The 23,051-nt window shown below is 44.7% G+C and overlaps 2 protein-coding genes across 3 annotated transcripts; both read right to left on the reverse strand.

The window, feature by feature from the left end:
* Positions 1-532: 532 nt before the first annotated feature.
* Positions 533-1,255, reverse strand: LOC131264120 (fibrinogen-like protein 1). The gene has a single exon (XM_058266408.1). It carries the CDS (start codon positions 1,253-1,255, stop codon positions 533-535), a length of 723 nt encoding a protein of 240 aa, XP_058122391.1.
* Positions 1,256-4,445: 3,190 nt separating this feature from the next.
* Positions 4,446-17,736, reverse strand: LOC131265331 (G1/S-specific cyclin-E). 2 transcript variants are annotated; one of them, XM_058267590.1, is made up of 8 exons: positions 17,120-17,736; positions 14,715-14,808; positions 6,854-7,526; positions 6,345-6,532; positions 6,000-6,227; positions 5,668-5,816; positions 4,932-5,163; positions 4,446-4,824 (listed from the first exon to the last, which is right to left on the reverse strand). In XM_058267590.1, exons 1-8 carry the CDS (start codon positions 17,134-17,136, stop codon positions 4,495-4,497), a joined length of 1,911 nt encoding a protein of 636 aa, XP_058123573.1. In that variant the 5' UTR covers positions 17,137-17,736; the 3' UTR covers positions 4,446-4,494. The 2 variants fall into 2 exon arrangements, with proteins under 2 accessions (XP_058123573.1, XP_058123572.1); XM_058267589.1 differs by having other exon boundaries at positions 5,668-6,227.
* Positions 17,737-23,051: the final 5,315 nt, after the last annotated feature.

A 23,051-nucleotide genomic window follows, 5' to 3' on the forward strand; every position in this document is an offset into this window, starting at 1 on the left:
CGGTTGATTCTCTGCGACGATAAAAGGCATGACGAAAGGAATTAACATGCGGTGAATAAAACAGAAACGCACAGACGTAAGTTGGACTGCAATAAACAGCGGGCTACAGCACTCTTGCCGAGTCGTTTTAGAGAAACTGATACAATATATTTTCCGATAATTTTCGTTATCTTAACAGGAATATTATATATTGAGTTGAATGTTCACTGCAGCATTTACTAAAACTTATAAAAAAATTCACAACATCTTTAGAGCTATATTTATGAAGGCATGAACGTGATATGCAATCCTTAAGATTAGCAATACAGTATTTAAACAACCCGCTTCGATATGCTTCATACAACATTAGAACTTTAAGTGTATATTCCGTTCGCGTGAATATTGTATATAGGGGATCCGCGACAGCTGAGCGCGTAAAGGGATCACCAAGGGAAGAAGTCTAGTAAGCCCTCAACGGGATAGGCATGACCGAAGGCGGTCGTTACACAAAGAAGAACAAATGTATATTTATTGAAAGAGCGCAAACCTACATTTAACGTTCAGGATTTGTTATAAGTTCACGAATCATCATACGCGAATATGACATGCCACGCCAGTCGTACTTCAAGAAGTCCCAGGTCATCGATGTCTTATCATTCGTCGTATTGAGGTAGCGCCCATTTAGATTGGCATTGGTGCACTTGTAGAACCACCAGGCACCTTGACGGTCCGTGGCACAATTCCCCTCACTCCAGTCGTCGTTGTCCCGGTCGTAGGTGGAAAATTTCTCCCCCCAGTTGGGCCACATCGAGTCCCCTGCGGTACCGCTGTAGTCTCCCATCTTCTCCAGGTGATACCCATCGTCTTCATCGCCCACCTCGAACTTCTTGTAGTTGGCGTAGCCTTGATTTCCCTCGAAGTCCTCCACTTCCACCATCAGCTCGTGCGGGCGGCGGAACGTGATGTCATTCAAATGCTCCAATCCAAGCCAAAACTCGTCACTAAGATTACCGAACCCGTTACGGTAGTCGGTCCAGCCACGGTAAAAATTCTCCTTTCCGTGCGCACGACGCTGAATCACGATCCATCCTCCGTCGAAGCTGGTCTGCTCGCAGTAGACCTCAAACGGTTGGCCGCCGCCGTCGGGATCGAGCTGGATCAGGTATATGCCGGACACTTTGGAGGGTTCTTCCCGGCAGGAAGTATACGGTCCATTTGTACGACGAGACTCGGTTGACAGAGTGCCAGCCGTGGTTGGCCACGTCCGCCACAGCATGGCAACGCACAAGACGACGAAAAACACATAAACACGCATTAAGCGGCACAATCGGAACAGTCACTTTCAGGAAACTCGGTGCTACTCCGCACTTCACAACAGTGTCGAAGCGAATGATGGCCGTTCCATGGACTCAGGCTTTATATGTTCATTTATCAGATTTGTTTCGCTCCTGTGGTCAATGCTGCGCTTGTGCGGTCGGGTAACGCAACCGCTTGAAGTAAAACCAGCTCGGTACGGCTAGAACCATTTATCTCAAACAGTGGTTGGCAACATAAGCAGCATATACAAGCCGTTTTGAGCTGATTGGTGTATTTTGATAAAGAAGTCCCAGCGGAGAAAGAGAGAAGCTGTGACTTAAACAAAAGAGGGCAAATACATTTAGCGTCAAAAATAAATTTACGATTCTTTGGTATGATTTCTTTTATGCTTAATGTATTACATGAATCTATTATGTTCCTTTTAAATCATGTCATCATTTTACTTGTTCGTTTAGGTTACGGCTCGTTCGTTCATTCGTTCGAACGAGATCCATTTAGCACCAACAAAATTGTGAGCTCGTCCTTCTTCTACCCCGATGTAGCCTGCCTCCAATATTCTTCTGCCGAAAGTGTGGCCCTCCTCTAGCACAATGTTGAGATTTCGCGCACACTACAACATCTATGGTCGTCATCACTTTCATGGTGTTGAACACTTTCTTAGTGTTAAATGAATAATAACGGTTTTTCTACATTCTTTTGCTAAAAAAATCATTTTTATTACTGTTGAACACTGATCATCAACATCAATTCATATTAAAACGTGTTAATACATTCATTACCTACATCTAGTTGAAACCGATAAGACATCAACCGATGCATCTCATCTTGGCTTCTAATATGTTCCTCGTCAAATTTTAGCCTAATGTCCAACGAGCACTACAACGTACCTATACATTTATTTATTTGTAAATTCAACCCATTGCTGATATTATATAATTACTCCGTTGATGCTGCATTAGCATTAGCTAGTGTTTTTCAATTCTAGTTCTGTTCAAACAACCTTGTGATCAATGCGCTTGTTTGTAGTATTTACATTTTTTTTTAATATACAAAGTTCAACTATCCTACAACCCGAAGAGGCGGACACATCAAGCGTTAAACGGCGACAACAACAGTTATCGTATGGATGATACCGTTGCTTCACAAGACTAAGCGTAGTCATCAATCGCGGGCATCAATCGACTATATTTCACATATCTCCTACTTGTTTGTTGGTAGTACTTGTTTCATCTTTTTAACTATATACTTTCACGTCCAATGTTTTAATAGTGAATTACAAAGTAGCACATTGTTATATGGCGTATAGTTTTTTAGCACATTGTGTTTGCATACATTTTTGTTTCACATTGCATTTGCTTTCCTTCTACGTCAGTAGGTTTTTGTTTTCCGAGCTGTGTTTGAATATCACAAGATAGATAAAGATAAATCCGGACAAGAGCAAGGACTTACATTTTACCGTCGCCTTGCCTGACCTGGTAAGGGATATGTATCGCTCCATATTGTACTATATAGGACAGAAGTTAACTTGGCAGTTTAACGATTTTAAATTTGTTTGGTCACAACATGTTACTTAACTCATAGTTAAATGAAATGTCAAGTTTTTTGTAATGTTGTTAGCAGTTTGAGAAGGAAAAATCAGCGTTGGACGATAAAATAATATTGATAGCACTGGCTAAATGATATGCTTTCTTTCAATCCCGATGTTTTAAATCCTATAATATGTTGCTGTTCTAAGTCCAATAAGTTCCGGTTGTGAAACATGCATTGGGTGCACATGTTAGTGTGTTAGTTTAATCAGAAAGAAGTAAATTAGAGTGTTATTGGGTAGAAGCTTTGTTTCATTAGATGTTTAGTTGGTCTGGGATGCGTGAAATTTGGGTAACGGCTGGAAATTTGGTCATAAGTCCTTCCATGTTCGCTTTATGTTTCTCAATTCACATGCATTTGCTGTTATCACAACAATAAAACAGAACATGGATAATTTGTCGTAGTAATTGAATAGAAATTTGAAATTATGTTGAAAGTACTCAGCTACTAATGAAGCTGTACCTATTTAATTTTGATAATCTGTTCCATTTAATAATTCTATCATTGGATCGTCTTCTTCTTGGCGTATCAAGCGTCTTGGTCATGCCTACCCTTTTTTAACGGCTTGCAAGTCTTTTTCCAGGTTTGTTTGTATATCACAAGACACCAGAAAATAAGACTAACTTCTTGGAGCACAACTGTTTTACGGTTCATTAACTCGTATCAATAGGGACGAGATGACACTTTGCTTCATAATGTACTAGTTTTACATTGATTGCTAACTTTGCTTGGGGTTTATTGTTTATTTCAGCACTTTTGTTTTGAGATAAGACGCGTATGAAATGTTAATTCATTTATGATATGAGAAACCACTGTCAAGAGCATAAATATAGTACCTATATTATTGTAACTGGCTTCGTTGCTTTAGTAATTGAATTTATTTGTATAGCGGATTATCGTAACATTGCTTGCAAGGAGCATGTTTTTTATCATTTCTCAAGAAACATGTATGTTCTCAGCATGTAAACAGCATTCGTGCTTTTTTACAGCCGTAAGGGATTCTGGTTGCATCCAGTTTGACGTATTCCGCAGCTTTCGGTAGTCTTTTTATAGTTCAAGTTAATCTGATCATTGATATTGCTTTTGGCCTTATAAGAAAAATAAGAAAGTTTTTGTTTGAAAAACTTGGATTTTTTCAGCAAAGCGAACCACCTTTCCGTAGTAGTTTCCATTCGCAAATTGGTTTGTACTTTCGCACGAACTTGGTTTCGGGCCTTGTTCGTAGATGATGTTAGTGAATTAATCTTGCTTGGAGAAGTATGTTAGAGTTTTATTGGGAGAAAGCTTTGAGCTGTTAACTCTTTAGTTGGTCTGGGATGCGTGGAGCATTTATTTGGAGAGAAAGATTTGCCGAAAGTCGAAAGAGGATGCTTTGACTTATTGAAACCGTTAGACATCGAGTTATTCAAATTGGCACATCTTTAGTTCATGAGTTCAACAGCAAAGTGTATATATATATTCGATTATTATTTAATGGTAAGTCTTTAAATGAGTCGGACCGTCCACATTGAAGTCTTGTTAACGCAATCAAGAGCATTCCAAGTGAAGGATTTAGGGAGACCTAGCTAAACGAGAGTAATAGCGAGTGAAGGATAAATAATTTATACCAACTTACTTAAGTGCTATTTCCTTAACAATTACACCGAGTCCCGGCGGCGGTTGAAGCTGTTGTGGCTCCTGATCCTTGTTGTGTTGGCGCTGTGCCGGATGTTGTTGACCATCACATGAACTCCCACCGCCGCCACCACCACCACCTTCAACACCAGCCGTACCACCTGCGGCGGCCGTGATCAGAACCATTTCTAAAGATTTCCGGTTGGAGGCGGGTGGCGTGAGAATACCACTGTCCGGCTCGATGATACCGAGCGGCGCTGGAGAAGCTTCCAACTGCACCACGCGTGCCGTCGACTCCATTTCCTCCATTTTTATAAATACCATGTCCTGTGTGCGGGGAAAGCCGAGACGTTTGAGAGAGGATAAGTGAACACATCGAACACCACCATTACATTACAGCTCGGAAAGATCTCCACCGGGCATTAAACACTTACGAGCATTTCTAATGAAGTGGTGTGCGTTTGCTTGTTGTAGTACAGGTCTGTTAAGAGCTTTGGGCTGATATGATGCAGACCGTGGCTAATTTTGATCTGCTCATTCTGTTCGAGAAAGGTGAGCGGATAGGTAGCGTTCTCCTCGCAGATCACCTGGAAGAATGGTTCCATCCACTTGGCGCACGGTGCGATCTCCTCCCAGTGCATCCCAGAAACTAAGGTGGCCGTTTTCCTGTGCAGAGAGTGCAAAAAGATGTCAATTAGTACAAGCAATTTAAATCCTGTAATGAAAAAATATCCCACCTACCAATGTTATGCACATACTTTATCCAAAATGCGAGCAATGTTATGGGGATATAAAATAAAATATAGTTCTTATTTTAAAGGGCAGTTAGCAGTCGGTTAAAGAATGGACAGGAATAATTTGATACATTCTATAGAAAACCCCTACTCAAAAGAGATACTGGTCTTAAACAAAAATTTTAAAAATTTCTTTACAGGCAAAATCGCTTCGCCGACTGTCAAAACATATGTTTATATACAAAACAACAAACAACCAAATAAAATATATACAAAAACGAAGCTGGCAAAGCATTGAGATTTATCATTTGAACCATTAGAACCCTTCTCAAAGAACTACTTGAACCATTTGGTTTCCGAACACCATTCTTTACAAACCATATATTAAGGGGTCAGTTAATTTAGAATAAAATGAAACTAAACATATGAAACTTACTTATCGAACGTGTGGCTAATAGCGGCGGCCGCGATCACAGAATACTTAAAGTTTGCCATCCCGACGTCCAGCGAGCAGAGGTCGATGAGCTGTGCCGTGTGGGCAAACTCCATGGCGGAAAATTGTGGATACACAAAGGTATCATCAGTCTTGGTTGTGGTGACACCGGCGGCCAACAGCATTTTCTCACTGGTCGGTTTCTTTGCTACCGGTGACGCTTCAGCGTTGGTGGTGGTGTTGGTACTACTGTTGACCATCGGCGTCGTCGTCGCCGATCGAACGTCAACGTTTTCATTGGAAACCAGCACCTTGGAAGGAAGTTTGCTCGCTACCGACACGCCGGCAGCACGCACCGCCGGACGGTGCTGATTTTCTGGCTCCCGAGACGTAACGTTGATTTGCATGTACATCCCGAGCCAACCGATCACCGTCAGCGGGTTGATGTTCCATTCGAGCTCGCACAGCAGCAGCAACTCTTCGCGTAGAATGTCCTCCTCCGTGCAGGCACCGTCGGTGACGTACGCAAAGTCACGCAGCTTGGGTGGATAGATCTCTTCCACCTTTGGGGTGAGGAAGAACGGAACGGAAAGAAAGGAAACACGATGGTTATGGATATGCCTCACAAAAGCAAGAAGCTACACGGTGTGATGGTACTTGCTGCTAACACAATCACTTACCTTGGCAGCGATGAACAGCGCGGTAACGCCGAGCAGCTGAAGATGCGTCTTCATGAGACCCTTCTTGCGGCTTAGGTAGCGATCGATATAGTCCACCGCTAGGTAGTACGTCTCGCGGTACATTTTGTACACTTCGCACACCTCGTTCAGCCAGTCGAGCAGGATCGCACGCATCCGTGGCTGCAAACCTACCGTTGGGCCAAGAAGAATGTGACAAAATGAAGAAAAGGAGGTGTTAAAACGGATTTGCCGATGGATTCAATGGATCGATCGCTGCGCCTCCCTGTGTCAATGTCATTTCTCTACCCGTCCCTACTACGGTCCCTTTTCCTTATTATGCCCTGCAACGATCACTTTGCTTTCCCACGGAAAAATCTCGTCAGCATCGGGAGATCGAAGCAGGTAGCAGAGCAGAGAGTCGAGAATCGATCAATGTGGATTGTGGGAAAAGCGGATCGTTTTCTTTCACTTTAGGGAGCGCGCTACGAGCAGCAAAGACGCATCCTTACCTGGGTGATCGTTGAACATGTTCGGTTCCCGTGCGAGCCACCCAACGTCGTCCTTTCGGCACATCTTCTTAAACATTTCGTTGGTATCGACCCACGAGAGGGAAGGCATCGGACAGGACCGTTGCTTGTACGATGGCATCCAGTAGCAGGACTCCACGAGCCCGCCACAGTTTGTCGGCTTCTCGTCCAGGCTCTCCGCCACCACCTTCCGGTTCCCCCCGTGGGGCGTTGTGTCACCCTTCGGTAGCCAGCTGGGGGGAGGATGTCGCTGCTGGTGATGAGGAACATGATGCAGGTATTGGTGGTGGTGATGATCGGTGGGGTTTACACCGGTGGCATCGCAGGCCGGACTCGGGACGTTCGAGCTGCTGACCGAGGCGGGACTCACGAGCTGGTACAGATCGAACTCGACCGCGTTCGAAAAGCAATCGGACGAGCTCTGCGTGTCGGAGGTGTAGTCACTGTGGGCGGCGGGCTGACTGTGGCCACCGAGCGACGATCCTCCCGAGCTCGGTATGCTCGGCATGGACAGACCGATGGCGGGTGTCGATGAAGGCGGGGCAGATACCGCCGGCACAGCCACCGCCGACGACGTTGAGGCGCCATCGTGCACAGATCGCCGAATTCGGGCCGTGCTGAGCCGCTTCGCCTGGGGTTGTACATTTTCCGTTTCCTGCAAACGATAGAGGAGAGAAAAGAAAATATTTTACCAACTGTTTTCTCTGCGATAGCTTTATTTCATTCACAAGGACGAGCGAAGGACCTTTTCCGAGAAGAATGCATTATTAGAGTGACGATAAAATCTGCTCGAAATCCTAAAGGTGATAGAATGTTTATTAACTGCTTTGTCTGAGCCAGTTTCATTCCATTCACAAGGAGGAAATAATCTTATTTCGGAGAAAATAGCATTATACCGGAGTGAATAGAACCAAATAAACATCTTCAGGGATGACCAATAAAAAATCGATTGTTAAAAATCTCATCAACCCTAGAGCAAAAGGATCTCCCTCTTCCCTTTCCCAACCGCTATCGGAACGCGGGTCAAATGTGGCCCTTATTAAAATCCATAAAACCGATTCCAAGAACCAACATTGATGGGTGTTCTTCAATAACGGCACTTCGAACAGGACCATCTTAAACTTACTGCATCCTACCTTCCCCTACCATAGTTCTTGATGTACCTCTTACCAACTCTCCCAGCGAGTCGCATGAGCCCAGTCAGGCCGAAGGACTTCCACAAGGAGCGAAACATAGGGCCCCCTTCCCCTTTCTCGTACGGCGCGTACAACAATTATCCTTTCGCTTTACGCACAAACACCGACGTTCGTGCATCGTTGCATTTCGCTTCGTATTCGTATTTAAAAGGCATTTAATTCGAGTCCTTGGAGGCAGATGTTCGATGGCGAGGCAATGTTTGACGAGTCCTTCTTAATCTTGCAACACATAATGTGAATCCCTTATCCCCTTCTGTTCGATGCCGTATTCTTGCTGAAGAAAGTTTCATGAAAAATGCAAATATACAAAATAAATAACCGTAAAAACTGTGGCCAGATCTTGGATGCGTTCTATATAATTCCAAACCTTCCCTTTTGAATCATAATCAGTTGTTTCCTTTTTTTACCCATCAGTTATTTCTTTCCCTTAGCATTAGAGAAGCGTCTTGTGAATCGATTGCCTTCTTATGAAGTACCCGTCGTATCAGCTGTTTCGAAGGGTGACAACCCCTCCATGGCCAGCGAGCACGTTCGACAACGTAAGGACATTATCTTTCCCTTCCGGACCAACTCCAATTCCGATGCACATCACCGTCGCAGGGAAAAATTCGGCCGTTACACGCTTCGCCAGTTCCCTAGCCCAAGGGGAACAACATGTGTGTGCCGACGCAACTTTTGGCGCGAACATTCGATCGCGCATCAGGCTTCATCAAAGCGGTTGGAAAATTCCGTCAGTTTCCCGCCCTTGCAATGCTGTGAGTGTGTGTGTGGTTAAAGGACCGCATGTGGTGGTATTTCTTCTTAGTTTTTGCCATTGATTGCATACACAACAACCTTCCTCTTCTGACGGACCCGGCCGGTTCTGCTCTTTGTAGGCTTCGCACACAAAACCCGACACCTCTACTGTTGGCCAATGTTTCCGGTGTAGTTTTTAGACAACTTTCCTTTTCTGTCCTTCTGCCCAACTTCGGATGGGCATGGACCGGTGGGTTGTTGAGGTTGTATGTTGTTGTCCCCAGTTTTGGACTATCGCCATCATCATAAACATCATACTGTAGCATGTTCTACTACTACAACTACCGCTTTGTCGCCCTTTTGCATCGCTATCCCTTTGCTCGAACTGCATTCGACGGCATCAGCAGCTTCGCACCATAGAACATTGCAGGGCAGGACATAGGAACAGTGGAAGTTTGTTTTAATTGGAAACACTCTGTCCAACCAACTGAGGGCAAAACTGAGATAAGGTACAGTGAAATATGTGCTTTGAACCAGTTGTTTTGTTTATGCCCAGAATCACTAGCCTTGCGTTGGCTCTTCTGGAGACGCCAAAGAAGTCATTTTCCTTTCCCAAGATATTTGGAATTCCTGAAATTTTCAAAAGAATACCACAGGAAATAGAATTAAATATTTAGCTATGTGAGGTTACATTTACTTGCTTCAATTTTACATCAATTCGCACAGGCCAGAAATCAGCCTATTTGCCTTTTTTAGACAAATAATCCCTAAGGAGGTAAGTAAAACGTTTTAAACCACAGAATCAGCAACGTATTTTAGATCATAACTTTAACATCATATTATGCAAACGTAACTTTGGTTTATGTTGGATATGTTACTTCATTTTAAATAACTTTTTTCTAAATAAATCAAGATCTTTTAATCATACGTTGAATCGCTTTAAAGGACCGACACGAATGATCGAAACTCATTCCATAATCTGCTCCTAGTTTATAAATAAGCATCTAGAGTTTTCTGTTTTCAAAGTTAAACGTGAACAAGAGCTCGCCAGTCGTTTAATTATCTCTCTGATAAATGGGATTGATATTTGACTTTACGATCAATCGAATACCACCTCTAGAGCGAGCACCCTGGAGGAGCGACCAGGGTAAAGATCGTTAACCCCTTTTTAGGCAAAAAAGGCGCACTTTTTCTTGCGCGCCTCTCGATCGCGAGAATATTAGCGATCGAACCCTCCTCCTCCATCCCAACGCTTCGCGCTCGTGGGAAGTTTTACAAACACTAGCGAGCGAGAGTGAGGTGTGGCGGCAACAACACAACACCACCTAACCATACGAAATAGAAAAGCTAGGCCGAGCCCAACAAGAGCTCGCGGGATTCGACTGTTCAGGCAAGATAGAAGATGATGAAGCAAAGATAGCGGGGAGCTTAGGCAAGGGACTGGGGGGAGGTTTGCCACTTCCTCTAAGGTTGTTCTGTTTCGCATGTAGATTTGGTTTTTAATCGCCATCATTTCGTTATCATGTTCTTCCCTCCGTAGCCAGTGGTTTGCAGGAAGATGATGATGCTGCCGCATGTTGGCCGTCTCATGAGCAAACGAAGAGGTGAAAAACCGAAAAGAAACGAAAGTACATGAGCGCCAATGGCTTAAGAAAAGAATTTGCTCGCGCGCGCGCACACGCCGACAAATACACCCTTTCGCGTTGCTAATCCCTACCCTCTCTAGAATTCTTTCCTGTTTCCGCTGCTACCTCCCGAATGAACGATGGAGCAGAACAAATGTAAGAGACCTTTAAAACTGGATAGCTTTCGATGTGTTTTCGCGCCCAACACACGTTGGAAAGGACGGTAATGACCGAAAAAAGTAACATAGAAATGTTCTAAAAAAAACTAACCTTAGCTTGGTGCGAAGGTGCACGCGACTGGATGAAAAAAAAACGCTTCAACACGACCCCTTTACATAATAAATTAATGAGGGAACGAGCACCGGGTCCACGGTTTGGCAGACGGTAAGACGAACACCCTGTAATGCAAATGCACCGCCGGTTTGAGGCGCAATGGACGATAACAACAAACGGAGAGCCGAAAAGCGACAACTTCCGAACATTTGGTGGACAGCTTCGTAGCTCCTCGGCGCGGAAGTGTTCAATGAGGAAGGCAGGCGCACCGCTTCGGGCCGATCGACCCTGGCCTCTTTCCTTGCGCGACACCCAGGATCAAGGCAACAGCACCGAACAACACAAATTTGTGCGTCTCAGTGCAGAGGAACGCGCAGGGTTGAGGAAGAGAAAATAAAAAGAGTCACTGGAACGTGACGTGTTTCGCTTCGTATGACGACGATGATGTTTGGTTGAGCGTCGAAAGTAACACAACATTAAGAAGTTGTAGAGTCAAAAGAGGAAAAACCTTAGCCACAGGTGGGCAGCAACAGGATGCGAGGGTCACAACTAAGGGCCATTTAAAAGGACTAGGGGAGATTCGTAATTCAAGCTAAAAAAAAAACAACTTAAACAGAGACTGTAAAAAGAGGTTAACATTTTAAAATCCCAATATGAGTAATGTTCCTATCAAACAAAGAACACACAAAACACTGAATTGGGAATTTGTACTGAAGCTACCATAACTCAAGTTTCGGTTGCATCATGGAGGTTGTAATCGCTCGTGTTATCATCACCAAACCACAACAGCATGAATGAAATTCCGTTGCCGACTGTTATCTGGTTGGGTTTAACCATAATGCACTTCAAAGGGAGTTTTTGAAAATAACAAAAAAATTCTGTTAGCGTACTTATATGACTAAATTAGATAACTTATACGTTATATAACATTTGAGTCAAAAAAAAAATCAGCAATCGACATATTTTTTCATCCAAGTGGTTAACAAATTTGCAGTGAGGAACGCCTGGTCATTCCCTGTGAAGGTAATAAAACCATTTACGTAAGCCGTTTGATTTTGTCGGCTTCTTGGTCGAATAATATTCGGGAAGATGGATCTAAAATGTCATTGACGGTCCTCTCAGGGTGGAGGGAAACCACGACGGGTTTGTGTCAAGCCATAACGATCGCGCCCTGGATGTTTTTCCCGCCGTGTACTTGCGCGCTGTCAGAGAAAAGTTGGCGCCAAAACAACGTTCGTTCGTTCGTTCGCGCCTGCTCTATCGTACTTGAGCTTTGCGGTGAATGTGGTGTTGTCTCGCTTTTGCCCGCGGGGTTGGGCATTGTTGACGGTGATCATATCGCTCGTTGGTTTGTGGCAGCTGATTTTCCCGCGTACCGCCACTGACAGGGCAGCTTTCACGTAATATGAACGGTGTCGAACCAACATCGAGCTTAATATAGCGTTCAGAACACATTATGCCAGTTTTCCAAATGCTTTTTTTAAATTTATACGATTTTCTTTTTGCACCAGTATAATTACATTACGTATCCATTGCTTTTAACCTTTAGAGCTCTGCCCGAGTATATGATTTCGGCCGTACTGCTTCGTACTTCAATGTTTTTGACGTCCGTCTTCTGTCTTTAATCGCCGTTCGGTGATCGTTCTAGGTGAATGCGGCGAATTCACAGTTGTACGAGTTTTAACATGTTCCAGCCTAGAACAAGGTTAGTTAACAATTTTTTTGGCTTGCTTGCTATATCTCTCCTTATTTAAAGCGCTCGTAACCTTTAGAAGAGATGTTAAGGATCCAAAACCAAAAAGGCTGCAAATATCTACCCTTTTTGTCAGCTGAGATTCTTCTGCCTTTAAATTTCACCAACGGCGACTTTTGCTTCTCATTTCGACTGAAGCTAAAAAGTTAGCCGGAAGATGAGAAAACAGGAAGCCCGCCAAGTGCTTGCTTACGGCCGATGGGAATGGCAAACAAAACCGACCAGTTCCAATCCTGACCACACACACACACGCACATAGACCGCCATGCAGACCCGCCTAAAAAGACTGTCGGCACGAACGGGAAGGCAGAGAGCAAAGGAGAAAGTCTCGGACGGGATTCCTCCTTGTGCGGGATCAGCGCAAACATCGAAGGAATTTGTGGCTCACTTGTGGAGAGTAATGAAGGAAGGCTATCGGGACGGGATCGCTGAGATGAAGAAAAACTAGTTTGTGTCACGCTGGAACAAGGGATGCCCGGGAAGGAAACGTACAGCGAACTTGTCGCAAGAACGCAAGGCCACGCAGCCGGCAATGATGGCAAGGAGCGATCGACAACATTCTGAATGGTATGGCAAACAGCTTTTCCGGTCGCTCGTCGACGACCACCAACACAGGGTCCAGCTCTTAGGTAAGCAGGCAGCCGCGAACAGAGTAAAAACACGAGATAGCATCCAATTTCAAAATGCTGGTGCATTCAATCTTTTAAGCTGGTGGTAGAAATGGTACATTTTAATAAACACAACCCGTGCCGAGAGTACAAAATTTATTCAAAGCTGTCCCCTGCGTTGTCAATTTTAAATGAAACAACCCATTTAAAAATGTACCGGATACACAAAACGGGGTACTTTCCCCGGACGATTTGTTCCCCCTTGGGCGTTTCCAAAGTCCCATCCGTCATAATAACACGATGGAGTTAGCTGCGCAAACAGCTTTGGCACCAATTGCCAATCAATTACCCTTCATAAGCCCTTCTGCAAAGCGGCTCACAATATCGACAGGAATCTGCAGGACACCCACAATATCAAAAACTAGAGTTTGGCAAATAAGAAGTTAAACTTTTGCATGTGTAGAAAGGGGAGTTTTTCCTTGGTACAAAAAACGTGCAATTGCTAGGCAAAAGTGTTAGCTATACTCACTGTCGCCCTCTTTTGCTAACTTCGACAGGTGGTGGGTAAGATTACCACCACAAAATACCCTCCGCGACAACGAACACTGAATGCAGTGCAGCAGCTGATAAGCAATCGACAAACATGGGGTTAAAACTGTTGTGATACTGTTTATCACGGTCTGATTTCACATGGCGCCAGGGAGCACTGAGGATCAGCAGAAAGGTGCAGAATAATAATTTGTATATTTCTCGTTTCCTGCTGCTAGAGTTGCCCGGTTTTACAAGAAATATATTTTCTAGTCAATAATTATTGTCTAAAAGCGTTTCTGGTTTCTATCGTTTAGAAAAAATGCATTTAAGCAATTTAAAATCATTCGCCGCCAGCACAATTCAAACACATTAATCTTTACTTTACCACGGTTCTCTCCCTCTTTCTCTTTCGACAACTTAGCGTCGAGATTCCTAGAAAAATTTAGATAAACATCAATCATGATATTTCCTTTGCTTGTGAAAGTTTTCTCCTTCCATCCGCACATCTTAAACCTCGTCGCCTTCTCGCCCTTCGTGTGCACAATCGCACCCATTTTGTCTTCTTCCCGAAATGCAACCCTCGTGGGTTAGCGATCCTGATGTGCACTCCTCGAGCGGAGTCCAGGCGCGTCCACACAGAATGTCGGGGATGAAAAGAAGCGGGGCTTTAAACCGGCATCTTACAACCAGTCCCTCCCTGGTCCCGGAGGACCTTAAGGTTCCGTTTTGTTCCCTTCCTTCGCAAGCGTAAGGGCAATCTTCTAGGGTCGCTAGAAACGCTGGGTCGCAGGATGGGATGGCCGACGTTTGCAGAAGGCAAACTGTTTTCAAAACTGGTATTAAATAACCAGAGCTCGACGTTCCCACTCGCAGCAGCAACTTCGCAGCATGTTTGCCTTCCGTAAGGACCTTCTTCCCGTCCGCTTTGGACCTTGTTCGGCATACAATGTTTAAATGGAACTACACTCACGATGTTAGCGTCCTTTTAAATGTTTCATAACGGATCGTGCTTCATGTTGCGGAAAAAGAAGGTTTTGAAAATGGATACTCTTTCAGGAAATATGGTTTTGAAGGTCTTACGTATATCCTTGTACATGAGTGAAGAGAATCGAGTCTACGTACCACGATGCCATCTGATGTGTGCTTTCGTTTGCGTCCTCTACGATGTGCTGGCCTGTTTGTTTGCGATGATGGCACTCTGCTTGCATAATTCGATCTAGTAAAATAGGAGAAAAAAAAGTTGGTTCAATCAGTTGATGAGGGATTTTAATAGAAGCAATAAATAATATGTTCATTCAATTTTACCTTATAATTTGATAATGTAAGAGTTTATTACGAGACCAACCTTCTCGACGCGAAAAGGCCAAATTCCATATAAAAAGAAGACACTATATTTAAAAAAGCGAAAAAAAGTGACATATGCTAGGTGCCGTCATTATTTCGAAATGGCCTTAATAATTTGTACAGTTTTGACTTTCTTACGAGCACACACTGACATGTGTTTAAAACATATTCGACAGGAAATTAGGAATAAATCTCTACTACTTGTTACAAATTAAGCAAAACACATTATAAAAAAAGTGGGAAAAAATATGTCAAATATAACTATTGCCTTGTCAGTGAAAGAGTGGAATAAAATACATCACACAATATGACATTTGAATGTCAAAACTGAAACGCACCATGCGCCTCCATCATGTTACTAGAAGGCCTAATTTGTGTGACCCATATCCGTGCAGTTGCTCCTCTTCCATTTGGTTGAAACCTGCTCTTGCCGAATCATATCGCCCCGAAACCAGTTTTACACTGACGTAGGCGAGTTGCATTTGCATACCGAAGAATGAGTCAAAAAGCGGTTAAATACCGTGTTTCCAGTTACCAGCAAAACCCACCAGGGTTTGTCGAGGGTAGATTTTATACATAAAACGAGTAATTTTTTGACACAACGCAGCAGAGCTTGACACAAGAGGACGGTTTGACGTGTGTTCAGAAAAACGCGCGCCCGCCTAGCGCCAGCGAAGCATTTAGCAAAGCAGTTCGCAGTTCCCGCGCGCCTTTTAGCACTTTCTTTAGCTTTTTATTATTTTCGCAACGACGTGCGGCTTCATTCCATTTTCCATTTGCCGCGCTCGAGCTGGTCGGAATTGGGCGCACAAAGCGCAACAGCAGTTCGATTTACCCGCCAGATTTCGAGTTTGCTCTCTGCTTCCTCCCCTTCGAGCGTTCTCGGCCTCTTCGACGCTCTCTCGCTCGCGCGCTCGCAAGTTCTAGGCTGTCGTCCTGCTCACACTCTCCTCGATTGCTCCCCAGCTGGATGATGAGTACAGATGGGCGATTTTCCCCGCCACCATCGATACGTGAGGAAGAGCAGAGAGAATGAGTGAGTGAAAGAAAGAGAAAGAACCATAACCGCAGCGGGGGGAATTTTCTCTTCATCGAAATGTTCTGCGTAAAAGTGCAAACAAAAAAAATCTTAAAAGTGAAAAAGAGCGAATCGCCCAAAGAAGGGGAGCACGCAGTGAGACGGTCCACCGCGCGCTCCCACATGGACACCTTCGCGAGGTGTGGGGCGCTTATCTCCCATGACAATCGCAACAGACGGGTGCGGAGCGGGCGGGAGAGGCGCGCGAGCGGTTTAAATGCCCGTGTCTCGAACTCGACTTTGACGCAACGCGACAAACAAGAAGCAGACGCGGCGAAGGCACAACACAGACGTCTCGCGGCGATTGTCGTCTCTTTAAATGGACCACAGTCGCGGACGGGCAGCAGTTGAACGACGTCGACCCCGATCAGCCGTGCGAGCGGGACCGGGCCGAATCACGTGAGCAGGATGGGACGATGCGCACGTACAAGTCAACCACCAAGCACACACATCAAGACTGGGGGTTTAAAAAAAAAGAAGATCCGAAAAAAGAAAGAAAAAGCTCGCGGAAAATAGGTGGTACTACCAATTCGACGTTTGAAACCCATACTTCTTCCGTCCCCGGAACAGATGACCGACGGGTTTCATGACAAGGGGCGAGGTGAGGAGGGTAAAGTTAGAAAAAAAAGATATGTGCAACACGGGGCATATCCCATACACCGCGTGATAGAATAATATTTTAATATTTTGCATTCGAACAACGAGTAGTCCACGCTCAATAAGATGGGGAAGGGTTAGTGAGGAAGGAAAAGAAGATTTAAAGAGACAAAGTTGTGCGAGTAATCTCCGAGAACCGATTACATTATTGCACAACTCATGCTGTTTTACAGTGAAAAAGAAAAGCACACACAAGTGTCCATCAATCGCTCGATTTCACACAGCAGGCTGCCACCACACCAACCAGATTCCATCGCATAGCCATATGCACACGTAGTCGCGAAAAATTCCTCTTTTCCCGCCACAATGCTCCACACCACATCCTCCACCACCGCCACACATGGAGGGAGGGAGGGGGGAGACCAACGTTCCGTCAAGTGTTCTTCCTTTACATTATTTTTCTTTGACACTAGTATGTGGATCGTACAATACACATCTGCAAACTTACCCATTGGAATGGTCCATCTCAATAAGGTGCTTTCCAGGATGTGTTAGCTTTTCCACGCAGTCCTGGATTCGCGATGAAAATTGGATCACAACGGCTAAACCAGGTAAACCACTTATGCACACGAATTCTACCCTCTAGGGTCACTTAGATTGTAATAAAATAGTAAAACTATTTTCGAGCTCAGAGATACACACGCACCCACATACACTTACACAATGCCCCAAGGATTTTGCTGGAACAACCCGAAACGGGTAAGCCGGAAACGGCACACACTCCTCCGGTTCCGGAACTTTGCGCACGGGGGGCGACGAGCGTTCGGCGGAGGATAATTTTAATTTTTAATCATACGAATAGAACTGTGTCCACGCCCCTTCACTTAGTCACTTTTTCGAACGAATATGCACCAGCAGAAAAAAGAAAAATAACTTGCGCCACCGCAGAGGCACAGCGTCTTGCTGGTGTGTTATCACGCACTCATTCTCACAGATGAGCCCGGATGCGGGGAGGTGGTGAACGAGCGAGGGGGAGAGGGTGAGAGGGGGGCGCCTCGCCAGAAGATGTAGAAAGGTGCTCCGGATGCTCGCGACACTGAAGGCAGTGACCAAATCCACCCGATTTTGATCCACTTCTGACCAAAAAAACCACGTACGAAAGAAAAACTGGCCACAGCTAAAGTTTCCCAGCCGGTTATTCTCGCATAGGCGTAGGTGTTTCGGAGAACGACCTTTAGTACGCCGGGGCCGATGATGGCCACGTCGAGCACAGCAGGTACCGCCGCTTCCGCACCCAGTGCAGTGCTGAGTCAGTGGTCCGCGCAGCTTACTTTCAGCTTCTCCTCCAAATGGTGTCCGAACGTAGCCCGAGTTCAGATACGTGCAAAGGTGCTGCAGCCGCTGGCTTCGAAGCACAGGTGCAATATGATGGCTTAGGCCCTCTATCAGTGGAGGCAATGTCTCCGCCGGAACTGCTGCTGCTGTTACTTCGGGTCGACACACACGGCAGCACTAAGCCTTCCTTGCTTTGCACCTACATCGAAGGGGGCACCGCACACTCTTTTAGTTCTTCTTCCACAACCGTGGGGAAACGAACGTTGTGTCAAAACGTCAGCAGGAACTTTTCGCGCACTTTTCAACTTCAACAAGCTGCCGACGAGAGCTGCTCCGCACCGCGACCGGCTCGGCACGGCTCTGTGCGCTGTCACAGTGACAAACACGGCGCGCGTTTGTACGCGCCGTCGCGCCAAACACAATCCGTACCCGATCAGCCGTGATGCGCGGAGAAGTGCGGCAAATGTGCGGACCACTTCCACGTCCAGGATGCACGTTCCGGTCAGACTACGGAAGAACCCGGTCCACGACAAGTTCTATCGTGTACGGACGTACACAACAGGAGCTAGCTTCCTTCGATCGTTGCGATGCACAACGAGGCACAGCACACTTGTCGATGAATACCTGGAACTTTTTGCTTTTACGGAAGTAAGATCACATTTCCAATGGGCCGACTTCTCGGGATAATAACAATAGTTTTTAGCCTTTCTTTACTCGCACCGTTCGCACACGGTTACTTTCGAGGTAAATGCGTACTTTCCGATCTAATTGTCTGCCGGTGTACCTTCTGCACCAAACACAAAAGTGCACTAAGCGTACCGGCAACGATAAAAGATATCCTAAACAACTGGAATTGTTTAGACGTCCCCTTTCTCGCACTATTTCTGTTCGCTCGTTTTTTTAGTCCGTCGGCGATCTTGGTCGCTTACCGTTTGCGCTGCTTCGATTGCTTTGCAGTAGTCGAACTTGTAGTCCTTTTGGTGCGCGCAGGATCAACCACGTACCGTGGCAAAGGCTACATGGCAAATGGACCGACGCGGCACAGCTGGAAAGCGCGCAAGCTTTCGACCCCTTATGCATTAGTCCGCTATTCGGCGGTACTGGGCACACTGATGCCGGCTGGCCGACACGCGGTCGTGAGTGTGAGCAGGAGGCAACAACAAGCCGGCAGACGTCGTTGACATTCCACATTTCGAAATCCAAACAATCGTTCAAATTAGTGATGAGCGGATCGACCCGAACCTGTCGATTCGGAGTCATATGTAAGCAACCCGGAGCGGTCTGAGTCGTATTCCCAATCCAACGAATCCTTCTTCTTCTTTGGCGAGGATTTACTCCAGGACGGGTTTTGAATCCAGCTTCATAGGCCTTCGCAAGCTAATCTGGAAACGTATACCTCTATTAAGTTAAGAACCAGCTACTAAGGCCAAATGTCCTGATTTTCTGTGGTTATTATGATTCTGCTAACCACACTGGTGGCTGTCAAACTGTGGTAGTCCAACGAGTCCGGGTCGACCCCCCAACGGACCTTTTACAACTCATTCATGTAGGTTCTGCTTTGTGTTTACGGATCGCTTGCATCTGTGTTGTGTATGTTGTTAATAAGTTTTACTGTTTTAAAATAGTTTGGAAATTTTCGTTAGTTCTCGGTAGTTTTCGTGCATAGAAGACCAGTCGAGACAGCTCCTAGGGTATTCTTGATGTTCCAAGTAGTGCAACCCGAGTCAATCGTCATACTCCATGCTGGCCCATCCAAGGGATATACAACCCCCAGCTTATGTTGACAACATGGATGAATAGGTCTTTCAAATGGTAGGTGCATAACTCTTTGATGGAGCCTTATTGGGTTGGTCATTGATGCACTCATTATACCCTTATTAGACGAGGAATGTATCTGTCATATTTTTCCAGAAGTTTTCTGCCAAACGCGATTGACAGATACATTCCTTCCGCAAAATCGGAATCGGGCACTGTCACAGTAGTGAACTACAGATATAAACGTGGAATTGTACCGGTTCAGATGAACCACATGATGAACTGTAAATGAACAATAAAGCATTCTGTACTTGGACTCCAACCAGAGCGGACGTGTATAACACACGAATATCACATGGTGTCAGAAGTGGGATGTTATTTCTTTCTCCTCGGCATAATCTGTTACTCGTTCCAGGTCCGCCGCGCCGCTATCATGCTTCGATGATTTCTTCTGTTTCTTGTCGGTAGCGTCGTCTACACCGTTCACTGCCTCCGTTTCGCCCATTTTAATTCGGATTTCTGCAAATCTATGCCTTTGGAAGATCCACTTATTTTCCTAGTCTCCTAGAGCTCCTCCCAGGCTGAAACGCATTCTTCTGGACGTAACTCAGTACAACCCTGAAATAACGTACAAAAAAGGATCCGACATACCTCTGCCGGACATCCTTAGCAGAGATGTAGACAACACAGAATCAAACGAACATTCGGAAGAGCTAGAAGTACATATAGTATTGCAGATGTCAAAAACGGCACGCGAAGAGATTGTTACAGAAAGCATGACAGATGCAGAAATGATCAAACTTACACAAATCATCATGGAGGGCTGGCCAAGTGAGAAAAAGGCAGTTCCAGAAGGCTTGAGGAAATATTGGTCCTTCCGGGATGAAATGGCTGTCTATGAAGGGCTAGTATTTCGATCCCACCAAATATTAGTTCCGGAAAAGTTAAGAAACAAAATGTTGAAGGAGATTCACAAAGGTCATACCGGGATCCAGGGATGCATACGTAGAGCAAAACAATCCTTATTTTGGGTTGGTATGACATCGGATATCACACAAATGATTGAAAATTGTACAGTCTGTGAAAAACACCAACGGGCAAACGTTAAACATCAGTTGATCAACCACGAAATTCCTACGCTTCCGTTTGAGATAGTATCGTCGGATTTATTTCACTTCAATGGCAACGAATACCTGTTAGTGGCGGACAGTTATTCCGGATTTTTCGACTTTGTAAAACTGAAAGAATCCACATCCGCAGCAATTATCGAACAGCTTAAAAGATGGTTTGCAACCCATGGCATACCTAGAGTACTGCACACCGACAATGGACCACAATATTCAGCTAGTGAATTCATTAAGTTTAGCAAGGATTGGTCATTCGACCATATCACGTCCAGCCCACATTTTCCTAGAAGCAACGGTCTCGCTGAAAGATTCGTTCAGACAGCAAAAAATCTGCTCAAGCGATGCACAGAGGATGGTTCCGATTTACAATTGGCTCTTCTATTGTTAAGAAACACACCAAGAGATGAAGAGTTACAGTCAGCGAATCAAAGATTATCTAATCGCACCCTACGCTCCACCATTCCAGCGACCAATGCAGTGCTGAAACCCCGAATAATACAACAAGTAGCGGAAAACTTAAAGGAGAAAAGGATGCAGCAAAAAGAGTATGCGGATAGAAGTACAATCAATCCCAAAACATACGCAGTGGGACAACCGGTTATGCTGAAGGACATTAAATCGAATCTGTGGAGGGAAGGCAAAATCAAGGAGCAATTGCATCAGCCACGGTCGTACATGGTACAATTAGCTAACGGAAAAGTATGGCGCAGAAACGTACGAGACATCAGAGAAAGGAAAACGCTACAAGGCACTACCGAATCCAGGATGATATTCCCTGCCATAGTTGATCATCAAGAACAGCATGAGAGTCATCAGCAGCAGGTTGATCCTCTTCCCATAGCCCCACCGCATGACGTTGCGATCACACCAGACAGTACAATCAGAACAAGAAGTGGAAGAGAGGTGCGGGTAAAGCGGAACAACGATTTTGTGTATTACTAAAAATATTGAAAGGGAAGATGTCACAGTAGTGAACTACAGATATAAACGTGGAATTGTACCGGTTCAGATGAACCACATGATGAACTGTAAATGAACAATAAAGCATTCTGTACTTGGACTCCAACCAGAGCGGACGTGTATAACACACGAATATCACAGGCACGACCGGTTCCGATTTTCTTTCGACTGGAATTTATATGTCAAAGTGGCGATTTGTTTACTTTTTGCTCTTTTGTTTGCAACGGATTTTGATCATTACTCTAGAATGAACAACACGCTAAATTCAAACGTGAGAATTATCAAATAACTGCAAAACCCATTTTGTGGAACTTTGCGTTATTACACGAGCGGACATCATTTTTATGTCAAACGCCCTGCTATAGCCTACTTTGGCAGAAAACTTCTGGAAAAATATGACAGATAAATTCCTCGTCTAATAAGGGTATTACCGGGTGCTTCACAATTGGGTAGTTCGGGTCGATCCGAACTCGTTGCACCCAAGTGTCGGAATCAATTCCTTGAAAAGAATCGTTAAACACATCACTAGTTCTTATGCTCGATAACCGGTTGCCATGACGTCACTGACATGTGTTGTTGCCGTTTATGTTACCGGATGCGCACACGGCATGTGTACTTTCTTCGTAGCCGAAAAATGCGCACACGGTTTTATGGCATATCCCGGAGCTACGCGAGCTTCGTGATCAGAATGTTTACGATCAGTAGCTTATAAATTCTGTACACTTCGAACTTTTGTTCTTCTTTCAATCTTGTAGAATGCTTATTTCAAAACAAGTGTCGAAAAACACAAACACTATCTTGAATTCGTTGTAGCAGAATTGTACAGTGTTATGTAATGAAATAAATTTAGTGGAACGACACGATTTCGGATTCGAAATTCGTACATGATATCCAAGTAGTGTACGAATGGCCGAACACAAATTTGATATAAACTCTCAGGTGGGCGTGGTATTTTTCCAAGGATAATCATTAGAAAATAGGGCATAATCGAGCCAAATAAAACCAAAAAATATAATATTCGTTCCTTTCATGCTCTGCCAAATGTAGCACAAAATCCTGGGTGTATAGGACTTGAGCATTCCTTTTGAAACAAACTTATTCTCAAGTATGATTTGCGTTTTATTTGTTTACTTTTCCCTTGCCTAGTTATTTGCGCTTAAGTGCTGCATGGTGGATAAATTAAAAATTTGAACGAGCAATCTTTGCTCACGAAGCTCAAGATAATCAAATAGCGAGTCGTTCATCAGTAGCACAGAGGAACCA

The sequence above is a fragment of the Anopheles coustani genome, chromosome 2 (genome assembly GCF_943734705.1).
Source record: "Anopheles coustani chromosome 2, idAnoCousDA_361_x.2, whole genome shotgun sequence".
Classification (NCBI taxonomy): Eukaryota; Metazoa; Arthropoda; class Insecta; order Diptera; family Culicidae; genus Anopheles; species Anopheles coustani.

Bases quoted from the DNA above. Each gene is read 5' to 3' on its own strand.
- LOC131264120 (XM_058266408.1), bottom strand. From the start codon at position 1,255: ATGCTGTGGCGGACGTGGCCAACCACGGCTGGCACTCTGTCAACCGAG.
- LOC131265331 (XM_058267589.1), bottom strand. The intron at 6,533-6,853 runs GTAAGGATGCGT...GCCCAACGGTAG, and splicing joins CATGTTCAACGATCACCCAG to GTTTGCAGCCACGGATGCGT. The intron at 4,825-4,931 runs GTAAGTGTTTAA...CCCCGCACACAG, and splicing joins CCACTTCATTAGAAATGCTC to GACATGGTATTTATAAAAAT.